The sequence below is a fragment of the Myotis daubentonii genome, chromosome 5 (assembly GCF_963259705.1).
Source record: "Myotis daubentonii chromosome 5, mMyoDau2.1, whole genome shotgun sequence".
Taxonomy (NCBI): domain Eukaryota; kingdom Metazoa; phylum Chordata; class Mammalia; order Chiroptera; family Vespertilionidae; genus Myotis; species Myotis daubentonii.
Window position 1 is genome coordinate 109,186,284 of NC_081844.1, and position 11,559 is coordinate 109,197,842.

General features: G+C 65.4%; 1 protein-coding gene across 1 annotated transcript; it reads right to left on the reverse strand.

Moving 5' to 3' along the window:
• Positions 1 to 856: 856 nt before the first annotated feature.
• Positions 857 to 8,832, reverse strand: FSCN1 (fascin actin-bundling protein 1). Its single transcript, XM_059699360.1, has 5 exons — positions 7,867 to 8,832; positions 3,149 to 3,305; positions 2,931 to 3,052; positions 2,554 to 2,721; positions 857 to 2,066 (listed from the first exon to the last, which is right to left on the reverse strand). Exons 1-5 carry the CDS (start codon positions 8,696 to 8,698, stop codon positions 1,864 to 1,866), a joined length of 1,482 nt encoding a protein of 493 aa, XP_059555343.1. The 5' UTR covers positions 8,699 to 8,832; the 3' UTR covers positions 857 to 1,863.
• Positions 8,833 to 11,559: the final 2,727 nt, after the last annotated feature.

The following is an 11,559-nucleotide window of genomic DNA, read 5'->3' on the forward strand; positions in this document are numbered from 1 at the left end:
TCAGCAGCCAATCAGCGCTTCCGCTGACTGCTCCCGCATCCAAGTGGGAACCAGGCGGCTCCAGGCTGGCGGAGCCCCAAGTGTCCCCCCCCTCCCTTCCCCCCACACCCCCCTCCCCCCGCACAGCACATCCCTGTCCCTGTCCCTCCTCAACCACCGCCTTATTGCACACGCACGTGGCACCCTGTTCCACACGGAAGGTTGACTTGCTACTCTGGCCCTCGGTAAGATGGGTACCCAGCATCCCCACCAAGGGGTGCCCTGAATAAAATGAAAGATAGAAGGACCAGCCCAGAGCCGTCTGCCAGGAGTCCCCGCTGCTGGCCACGTGGTGGTCACCGTGGGCTCAGGTCCCAGGTCTCCCCTTGCACCTGGAAACTACAGGTGGGAAAAGGCCTGCCTCCCTCCCACCCAGAGCTGGGCCAGGATCCTGCTGTGATGCAAGGACTCACCTGGTCGGCAAGCTGGGCCATCCAGCCCGCCCTCCCAGGCCCTGTGCCACCAGACAGCCCACTGGAAGGGGCCGGGGCCCGTTGGAACAGGCCCTCCTGCATTACTGAAGGGCCTGGCCCTTCGAGTTCCAGTCAAGGCCACCTGCCTGAGCGCGTGTGCTCACCTGGTTCGCTGTTGGCTTGATGGCTACGCTCTAAACATGCAGGCGCAGGCCACCTCAAAGCCTCCTGCCCGGGCCTCAGGCCCCAGGCGGCAGGACATGCAGGAACCAGGAAGTCGGACCCCAGTGCAGGGACAGACCATCCCTTTGCAGGGTCCTCTGTCCCCAGAGGTGTCCTGGCTGCTCAGAGCCCTGGCCCGCCCCTCCCCGCTGCTCTCATCCCACACACACAGGCCGCCTCGGTGCTGGTTTTGTGTTATTTTATTTGCTCTTTCCAGTCTGAAGCTACTATCATGGGCATTTAGTTATACAAATGACACTTACAAAAAAATAAAAGACCAAGACACCCAGAGTGAGATGCATGGCGGACAGGGGGTGGGGGCCGGCAGGGGTGCGGCTGGGAGCCATGGGTCAGGGCTGGGTGTCTCCTCACAGGCTCCCAGCTGAGGGGGACACGCGGCTTTGTCCCACCCTGAGACCCAGAATCCAGTCAGACAAGGAGCACCAATACGCTGGCTGGAGGGCAGCAGGGGGGCAGGAGGGCAGGGCCAGTGAGCACCCCTGGGAGGTGGAGGCAGGTTCTGGGTTTGGGGAGGTGCCCTCCCTGCCCCACCACTAGCGAGCAGAGGCACGAAGGCCTGGAGATGCCGCCCGAGGCTTGCCTGCGCCACCTCCAACAAGGACGTTTCATTAAAAAAAAAAAAATACTGATTTGGTCATATTCTGCTTCCAGTTTGGCCAGGGTTAGAGAGACAGGGGCAGGGTCCCCGGAGCACAGGGGACGTGCAGGGCAGGGCAGTCCTCTCCGTGCGGAGGGCACAGGTGACGGGCACTCTGGTTCAGCCCCTGGCCCTGCAGGCGCTCCTCCCGAGGGGCCACCGAAGGGCTTGGGGCAAGGGCCCGGCCCCTGGGAAGTTGGGGGGAACCTCGGCTGGGGGGAGGGGCAGGAGATTCCAGTTAAACCCCCGCCACACCCAGGGCTCTAGCCCCCACTGCTCCTCAGCCACTTGGGGGAAATAAGGCTCAGAGTTGTCTGAGGTCAGAAGAGGTGCCAGCCTCGCCCACAGCAGAGAGGGCGGAGGGTCCCCAGTCCTGCTAAGGGCCAGGCCGCAGCGCTGACCGCCCGGGAGAGGCCACGCAGGGCAGCAGGGGGGACACCGTAGGAAAGGCAAGGGGCTCGCCAGGGTGGCGGCGCCACCTGGAGAGGAATTAGCGGGAGGGGAGGGGTGACGGGGTGCGGGGTGCGGGGCCTAGTACTCCCACAGTGTGGCGGGGTCGATGGTCTCTGCACAGGCCTTCAGGACCCCCGCGTGGTCCCCCTTCAGGTAGCGCCCGCCCACCTTGATGGCCACCTTGTTGTAGTCGCAGAACTCAAAGAAGAAGTCGACAGGGGTGTCACTGCTGCTGGTGACCAAGGAGTCGCTGCCCAGCGTCCAGTACTTGCCTGTAGAGTCTGGGGGGAGCGAGACCCTGTCAGGCCCCGTTCCGTTCCCCACCCAGCAATCTCCGCTTCCACCCAGGCCTCCCTCGCACCCATCCAGAGTTTTGGTCCCATAACTCAGGGTGCGTCCTCCCCTGTCAGGCCCCGTTCCGTTCCCCACCCAGCAATCTCCGCTTCCACCCAGGCCTCCCTCGCACCCATCCAGAGTTTTGGTCCCATAACTCAGGGTGCGTCCTCCCCTGCCCATCCTTTCTGGGAACCTGGCTCCTCCTGCCCCGTCCAGTCTGGGGTGGGCTGGGAAGTCTCCCTCCAATCCAGGGTCACTGGTGGCCTCACGACATTTGCCCTCTGGGGCTTGGAATGGCCCAAGCCCAGTCACAGGGAGGCCAGGCTGAGCCCTAGAGACAGCGCCGCGGGGGGGGGGGGGGGGGGGGGGGGCGACGACTCTCCTTGGCCCGGACACTGGGGCCCACCCAGCACCACCCCCAGGAGAACCTGCCTTTGATGTTGTAGGCGCCGTCATTGAACTCGAGCTGGAAGACGTCATAGTTGGAGCGGTTGGCGTCCAGGGTGCCCGTGACCTTGCGGCAGCCGATGAAGCCGTGCTCCCCGCGGAACACGATGATGGGGCGGTTGATCAGCTTCATGAGGAAGAGCTCCGTGTCCCCTGGCCCAGGAAGGAGGGGCGTGAGCTCACGCGGGTGTGGCCGGGACGCTGGGAGAGCAGGAACCTGGGGTGGCCCTGCCGCCAGCCCTGGGGGGAGGCTGGCAGGGAGTTTGGGGGAGGCCCAGCACAGGGCAGGCTCGGGGGTGTTGGTGAGTGACCGCCGGTGGCACCCGGCAGGGAGGGGGGCTGGGGCACCCTCAGGCGGCTACCTGCTGTCTCCACCGAGGCGGCCAGCTGCCCGTTCTTCTTGGCCGTCACAAACTTGCCGTTGGACGCGCGCAGTGTGATCCGCCGATCGCGCCACTCGATGTCAAAGTAGCAGCTGGCACTCCTGGGGGAGACGGACAGTCAGGTGGAGCCCCCAGGCCCGGTCCCCCAGGAAGGGCCGCTGCGAGCGCGGGCAGTGACGGGCGGCCCCGGCACTTACTTGGCGGAGGCGGTGGACTGCACGCCCCCGGTGGCCGTCAGCGTCCAGTACTTGCCCGTGTGGGTGCGGAAGGCGCACTTTTTGGTGTCGCGGTCGATCTCCAGTTGGAAAGTCTCCTGGTCAGTCTCTTCGTCCTGATTGGCCGACAGGTCCATACCTGGGGGGAGAGCCTCGAGCTGGTACCCACGCCTGCCCTCCTCCCACCAACGCCGGGGGCGCCGAACCGCGAGGACAGAGCCGGGCCAGCCAGGAGCAATCCGGCTGCATCCTGTCCATGTCACTTTCCCTGAGGACAGAACCGACACCTTCCGGAGCCGACCTGGGACTGCCTGTGGCCCTCGATGAGACATGAAGGGTTAATTGTTCAGCATGTGGTGGTTGAGGCCTCATTTTACAAACGTTTCAAGATGAAAGGCCCTGATGCCGGGGATCTGCTTTAAAAACAACCAAAAACCATGAGGACGCGGACAGTGGGGCAGAGAACAGGGAGAGGGTGGCAGTGCCACTCCTGGGGGGGACGGGGCCGGTGGCCAAGGCCACGCCCTCCTCCCCCGGAGTGGAACCTGAGGCTCTCAGGAAGTTAGGAAGCTCGCACCCGTGCACACGCGTAAACACGGAGCCACACATCTTCCCAAGCTCCCCGGCAGCACGGGGACCCTGGCCTCCCTGCGGACACTACGCCCCCTGCACATCTCGATTTGCACATGATCTGCATCGTTTCTCATTTGTCCCAACAGAACAAATTCACATCCCCAGGGCCCTGGGCTCTCAGAACGGCAGCCACGGGAGTCTGCCCTGGGCTCAGGGTGTTACCTTTGGGCCTTGATGCCTTTGTGAAGTCAGGACCATGGTGATGGGTGTCAAGTGTCCCTTCAGACCAGGAACCTGGGGGCTGGCGGGGCCGGGGTCTGAGCGCACCTCCCGGGGGCCCACCCTTAGCTCTCCAGCCGCCGCTCCGAGGGCCTGAAAGGTGTCCGCCCCTTCTTAACCCAATGACATGCCCCACACCAGCACCAATGGGTGGGGACCTTCACCCCCGCTTCACAAAGAGGGAGACTGAGGCAGGGAGGTGGTGTCCTTGACCAAGGTCACCCAGAGGGAAAGTACTGGGCCCTGGCGGCTCTAGGAGGGAAGGTGGGCACTCAGGCTCCTGCCGGGCCCTCTGCCCTCCGCTCCGTGGACAGTGGATGTGGGCACACGTGGGCGCGAGCCACGGGGTCCTCACTGCATCCTCCTTAGAGGAACAAAGGGAGGCTCCGCCGCGCACATTCCACGCCCAGGGCCATGCCCGCCATCTGCTCCCCACTCAGACCCCACACCCGGGGTGTCCAGGTTTGATGAAAAGGCCCAGGCCCGCCAGCGAGGGCCCCAGAGCGGGGCAGGCGGGCGCCATGGGGAACACCTCGTCTCCACCTCAGCTGCGCTCTGCCTGGCAGAGGGCCCGCCTCTCCATTCTGCTGGGGGTTGAGAGGGTTTGGGGCCTGGTGCCACGTAGACACCAGGTCTTCCAACCCCAACAGGAAGGGGTGGGGGAAGGGGGGCTACCGCCGCCCTGCGATCCAGCAGGGCCCCTCCTGGCTCCAAGGCCAGGCCCAGGCAAGGAGAGGCCCCTCTTGGCCTTGGAGTCTCTAATTGGAGCTGGGTTGCCATGGAAACAGGGTTTTCTTTGGGATTTTTCTTTACATCAACAGCAGCATAGAAAACCTGAGTCATAGGCCATAGGAGCCCTGGCGAGGGAGGGTACGGGGCTCCATGGAGCCCATGGGCACACCCACCCCCTTCCTCCAGAGCCCCAGACACCTGGATCCCCCACCCCCTCCCTGCCTGACACCACCCTGGCCCCCACCCCCACCTCCTCCAGCCTTAGCAGTTCCCAAACTCCCAGGGAACTCCCCCCTCACTCAGTTTAGGGGAGGGGTTTGGAAGCATCCTGGCCCCATCCCCCCTCCCCTCCCCTCCCTTCCCTTGCCCTCTTTCTGGTCACTCTTGCCAATACCTGGGCACTTCAAATGCCTCCTCCACCCTGGCTTAAGCCATTCCCTGGGCCTGACATGCCCCACCTCGTGAGAACTCTTCTACATCCTGCAAAGCCCTCCTCAGCCAGCCAGCCTTGCCTCTGAGCAGCTGAGACCAGGCACTTCCTTAGCACGGAGTCCCCAGGCGCAGCGGGCAGCCGCAAGGAGGCTGCAGGTCCAGCTGAGAATGAGGCACTGCCCAGGGTTTGGCTGGAGCCCAGGGCAGGTGGGGTTCCCAAGGAGAGTGCCCTTGCCACCCTCCACCCCTGCCCAAGCCACGTCCTCACCTGTGATCACAGCCACACAGCTCCCCCCAGGACCCGGGGTAGGCGTGTGCCACCTGCCAGGCCCCCACTCCCTGGCGGCAAACCCTGCCCCAAACTGTGGCCCTGATATAAAGGCTGGCTGAAAATGTGCACAGGGCAGCCTGGAGCCAGCCCTACAGATGGGGAAACTGAGGCAGGAGAGCAGGCTGCAGCTTCCGTGGGAGCACCCCACCCCCACCAGGCAGCTGAAGGCCTGGGGATGATTCACATCCCGCAGCCACCAGCCCAGGATCCTCCTCCTTCCTGGCTGCCTTTCCGTGTGTGTGTGTGTGTGTGTGTGTGTGTGTGTGTGTGTGTGTGTCGGGCGCTGCCTCCTTGCCACGCAGGCCTGTCCAAAATGGCCTCTGCAGACACCCCCACCCCCAATGCCAGCTCTGGGTCCTTCGGTCCTCCTCACCCGCCCCCCAAAGATCCAGGGTCAGCTCACGTGAGAACAGGATTAAGACCCCAAGATCTGAAGCCGCCAGAGCCCCAATAGCAGGCCCCAAAGCCCCCTCCCCCAGTTCCATGTTCCCCTAAACTCACAGATGAGCCAACACACCTCTCTTGGCCCAAGTTCCAACTGCTTCTGCCCCATCAGCCTGAATCACATCATGACACCCCAGGGAGCTTTCCTAGAGGAGCAGGCATCTGTCCAGGCTGGCCCATGGCTGCCACAGCGAGCTCAGCTGGGCTTTCGGCCCTTCCCTGCCCCGGGGCCTTTGCACAGGCTGTGCTGCAACACCGGGCCACACACCTGAGCTACCTTGTACACAGCCTTCAGGGCAGCTCAAGCGCCTGTCTCAGAAAGCCCCCCCCCCCCCATATAATCTGGAATCCCGATATACTTCCTGGACCCCAGGCCTCCGCCTGCCCTCTGGGATGCTGGTCCTCTCCCAGTGAGAGCATCAGCCCCCAGGGAACAGTCCACCACATGCCCACTTGCTCAGCACTCAGGCCTCAGCCTGTCTCACTTGTCAGGGGCTCATTGTCTGCTGAACAAGTGGGAGACCTGCCCCACCCAGCGCAGTGAGAACAGACCGGAAGCCACGTGTGCCCCCGAGGCTGGGCGGCAGGGGGTGCAGATAAGAGCCCACTCTAGAGTCAAAAAGACCCAGTTCTGCTCGCCCCTTCCTAGCTGTGAGCAGGCAGCAGGCCTCACCTCTCCGGGCCTCACCCACCCCCAGCCGGGCGGGCAGGCGTGGCCGGCGGCAGGAAGGCAGCCCCGCAGGAGGGGGCACTGGCTGGGCTCCACCCAGCTGCCTCCATCCGGGGGTCAAGACCCCTCAGGTCCCTCCAGTGGGGCCTCCTTCACCGAAGGGGCAGGGACGCCAGAAGGAAGGGGGGTCTGAGGAGGGAAGGGGGGATCTGAGGAGGGAAGGGGGGGCTCACTTCTGGTTAGGAAACGGCCCGGTCAGCGGGAGGCCCCGGGGAGGAAGCAGGGACCTGCAGCCAGTTGCAGGCCGGGGTCTCGGGTGGGTTCCCTCGGGGTGGGGGCTGCCAGCGGGCTCCGGGCTGGCGCTCAGCTGCCCTCGGAGACCGCGGAGCAGTGCGCCCCGGCCCGGGGAAGCCCAGGGCGCAGGGCGGGTGCCTGGCGGGCCGCGGGGGGAAGTCCTCCGCAGGGGGGACCCGCAGAAAGCGGACTCCCCTCCCCCGCCGGCGCATCTGGTTTTCCCATCTGCAGAGGCCGAGCAGGACAAAGGGGGCGAGGGAGGTCCCTGCCGAGGAGCCCGCCCCCCTGTTCACAAAGGCCGCGGCCTCGGACGAGGGCAGGCGCAGGAGGAGGGCGGGGGAAGGGCAGACCCCGGGGCCTCACACCAGCGGAGGCCGACCCCTCCCGACCGCAGGAGGTGGAGAAAGGCCGGGAGCGCGGAGAGGCGGAGCGCACCCCGCGGAGATGAAAGCCTTCCCTCCCGCCCTCGAAAGGCGGCCCGAGGGGGTCGGGGGCGCTACCGGGCGTGTGATGACCCTCGCCTCCGCCCCTGAGATAAAGGCCCGCTGACCCGGGGAGGGGGTCGAGGAAATGGGCGAGGGGTGTCGCCTCCACCAGGCTGGGCCGGCCGACCCGAGGGATCAGCGCGCGTGGGGAGAACCCGGATTGGGCCAGGGGGTCGGAGAATGGCACCCGGGGAGCCGCAAACCAGGAGCCAGGGTGGGGGTGGAGCGGCGGCGCGCGAAGCTGGGCAAAGCCCCACCTCTCGCCCCCTCCTTCGGGCCGGAGCGCCAGTCCCGGGGCGGGACGAGGCGGCCGGGGCGCCTAGCGGGGGCGCACCGGGCAGCGCTCGGGACTGCGGCGGCGCCGCAGGCGAGAAAGGGCGGGAGGCTGGGAGGCCCGGGGTGGGGTGCGCTTTGTGCAGGGACGGGGGTGGGGGGCGGCGGGGGCGGCGTCCCCACTCACCCTGGCGCGTGGACACGTTCCTCTCGTTGGCGGCCTGCAGCACGACCTGGGCGCAGCTCTGCTCCAGGGCGAAGAGCTCGTCCTTGCCCACCTTGGTGGCCTTGCCCGCCTTGAGCGTGCCGCTGGGCCCCGACGGCGCCAGGTAGCGGCCCTCGCAGTCGCGGAAGGCCACCTTCCCGGAGCGGAACTCGAGCGTGTAGCCCGTGGCGGGCTCGGGGCGCGCCACCAGGCGGCCGTCGTGGCGCAGGAAGCGGTGGTCGGCGGTCTGCACGCTGTAGCGCTGGTCCTGGAAGGCCAGCGTGATGAGCGAGTCGACGCCCCAGGGCACGTCGCGGTCCACGGCGATCTCGTCCGCCGGCCGCGCGCTCAGGTGCGCGTAGCGCTTGCGGGTCAGGCTGTAGATGTTGACCTGCGGGTGCATGGCGATGTGCACGCTCCACTTCTCGGCCGGCGACACGGTCTGCGCGAAGCACGACAGGCGGTCCTCGGTGCCGCCGAAGTAGCGCCGGTGCGCCTCGGACTGCAGCGACCAGCGGCCGTCGTCGTGCGCCACGATCAGGAAGCGGCAGTCGGCGCCCGGCGCCTCGCGCTCGCAGGTCACGTTGCCGTCCTTGTCCGCCGCCAGGTAGCGGCCCAGGTGGCTACGCAGGCACACGGCCGCGCTGCCCGCCTCGTCGGGCGGCTGCTCCAGCGTCCAGATCTGCTTCTTCTTCAGGCTGCTGGCCGACGCGTTCACCTTGAACCCGAACGCCTCGGCCGTCAGGTACTTGTTGCCGCAGTTGATGAGGCCGAACTGGATCTGCACCGCCTCGGCCGTGCCGTTGGCGGTCATGGTGGCGGCGGGCGGCAGGCCCCGGCGCGGCGCGGCCCGGCGGTCGGTGGCGGGTCCCCGCGGCAGCGCCCGGCTCTTTGTTCCCGACCGCGGTCCCGCGCGCTCCGCCGCAGCGCTCCACAAAGCCGCCCGCGCCCCGGCCCCTTTATAGGCGGGTGACGTCACGCCGCCAGGCCCCGCCCCTCGCTGCGGGGCTCGGCGTGGGAGGGGGCTCGCGGCCGCGGGAGCCGGCTCTGCAGCTCCGGGGCCCCGGGGGCGCGGGTGGCGGCCCGGCTCGCCGCGTGCCCTCCTCCTGCCCCGCGGGCCTCTGTGGCCCCCCACCTTGGCCGCCATCCTTGCCCCCAATGCCAGGGCCCCCGCAGCGCCGCAGACTCAGGACTCGCTCAGAGCCCAGACCCCTCGGAGGCCCCGACCCCAAGCCTAGCGGGGAGGAAGCGCGAGCCAGGTTTGAGGTTGTGGGGAGACGCTGGAACGGGGCGGAGGCGGCCCGGAGGCTGCTTGGAGGAGGTGGCCTTGGAGCAGAGCCTTGAAGGAGCCGCCAGAAGCCCCTGCGAGGGCCTGTGGGTCCTGGGGTGGAGGGCGGCGGGCCAGGAGCTGGGGAGGGGTCTGCAGACCCCAACTCACCCAGCCCTGGCCTTGCAGTCAGGCCCTCCAGCGAGGGGGGTGGGGTTCCCTGAGGGCTCGCTCCGGGGACACTGCCTTGAAGACCAGCTCCCAGTGGCCGGGCACCACCCAGCCTGGCTGCCCCAATAGGTGTCGGGGCGTGGCCAGCAGGAGCCGCGGGTTGTGGCCTCGGGGCAGTGGGTGGGCAGTGTGCCCTCTTACTGGGCAGGGCAGGGGGTGCTAGAGGCTGGGCAGCCCTGAAGGTTGAGCCCAGGTCCCGCCTCTGGGGCCAGTGTGCCTTCCATTTCATACCCGAGACCCCCACATCACAGGACCCGGAGCCAGCACAGGGAGGGGTGACACCCTCATCCTCCAGGGCCCCAACTCTCCACCCTCCAAAGGGGACTGGCTGCAGCCCCCGCCTCGCCCTGGCTAGGAGCACTTCCCTTTTCCGAGCCTCTCCGAAGGGCAAGGCCTTTGCGGGGACATTCCCCACATGCCAGGCAGGCCCCTGGAATGCCAGTGTGACCACAGGCTGCCCACGAGGTCTCCAGGCGAAAGCAGAGGGACTGCACTGGTCTTCTGAGCCTGTGCTTCCCCCAGGAACCCCCTCCAGGGTGTTTTCTCCTCCAGGGGCAGGAGGTGTGACCTTCTCAGCTTTGTGGGTTTATTGGCAGAGCCTGGGGCCCCGGTGGGCACCCCCATAGCATCCCTCCCACAAAGCACACCCTCTGGATGCTGGGAAATCACGTTGAAACTTGGGATCTCACTGGCTGTGTGACTTGGGCAAGTTACTTACCCTCTCTGAGCCTCCGTTTCTCCTTTTGTGGAAGAGATATCAATCCCCCACTCAGGTGGGACCACTCAGGTGGGCAGAGCGTCCCCGAGGCCTCTCAGACACGGGCTCTGACCACTCTCAGGACCCAGGAAGACCTAGTTCGGGAGACCCAGAGCATCTGGCCAATACCAGGCTCAGAGGTGAGGGGGCTGAGTAACAGCAGGCATGTAGGGACGGCTGTGGGGTGCCAGACTGGGTGTTGGCGGCATGGCTGGAGAATGCCGCGAGCCAGATTATTTCCAAATAGACAGTACGTTCACGTAGTTCAGTGGTTCTCAACCTTCCTAATGCCGAGACCCTTTAATACAGCTCCTCATGTTGTGGTGACCCCCAATTTCATTGTTACAAATTGAACATAAAGCACAGTGATTAATCACAAAAACAATATGTAATTATATATGTGTTTTCCGATGGTCTTAGGCAACCCATGTGAAAGGTTCATTCGACTCCCCCCCCCAGGGGGGGTCGCGACCCACAGGTTGAGAACCGCTGACGTAGTTCGAAACTCCAAGAATGTAAAAAGGCCTTCATTCCCCCTCCCCATTCCCAGGCCACCGCCTCAGTACCTGCTGTTACACTTGTTTTTTGTGTTTTCCTTTCTTTACACAAACACAAGCCAGCGTGGCTCTGTTTCTTATTTTTCTTCTCCATTTTAAACAGTATTTCCACCTGCTTTTATTACCTGGTGTGTCTTCCCACAGTTTTTCAGTGCTTAAGCGGCTTCCTTTTCTTTTTCTTGGCTGCGTAATATTCCGCTGTCTGCCGGGCCGGGTTCGTTTACTGCCCCACGTGCGTTGACACTTGGGTGGCGGCTGCGGATGTCCTGCCTTGGCCAGAACACCTCCCCCTCCCCCCAACAGTGAAACCCTCAAACACAAACCAATGCTTCCTGTGCTGCTCTCTGCCCAGCCGTGGCCCATGTACCACATAAAGCCTAAAGCTGCCCGGTCTGCTTGAAGGCCTTTGGTGATGGGGCACTCACTATGCTTTGTCCGTGGCAGTTATGTGCCAAGGCCACCTGGCTTGGCCCCTGTCCTTGGCGTTGTGCCAGGGTCACCTTGAGATTTCCTGTGGGACAGCCCTGCTCACCTGCAGTGGGCACGGAATTCTCTGAGGTGGCCTCACTGGAGAGAGGGGGGCTCCGTCTCCAAGGCTCAGGAAACCGGCCTCAGAGCTGGCTGATCAGCCCTTCCCAGTGGCCTCATTTCCCTCCCAGACCAGGCAGCAGGCTGCCCAGTGGCCAGCCCAGGGATCCTGTGGGGCCCAGAACAATAGCGTCTGTGTCCCTCCTCCCCAGAGGGACCCGAGGCGGGGCCTGCAGTCGGGACCGTGTGACCTCGCCGGACACGGAAGTGTCCAGTGTCACGGAGACTCGGGGAAGGCGAGGAGGGAACCCGGGTGGTGCAGACAGGCAGTTGCC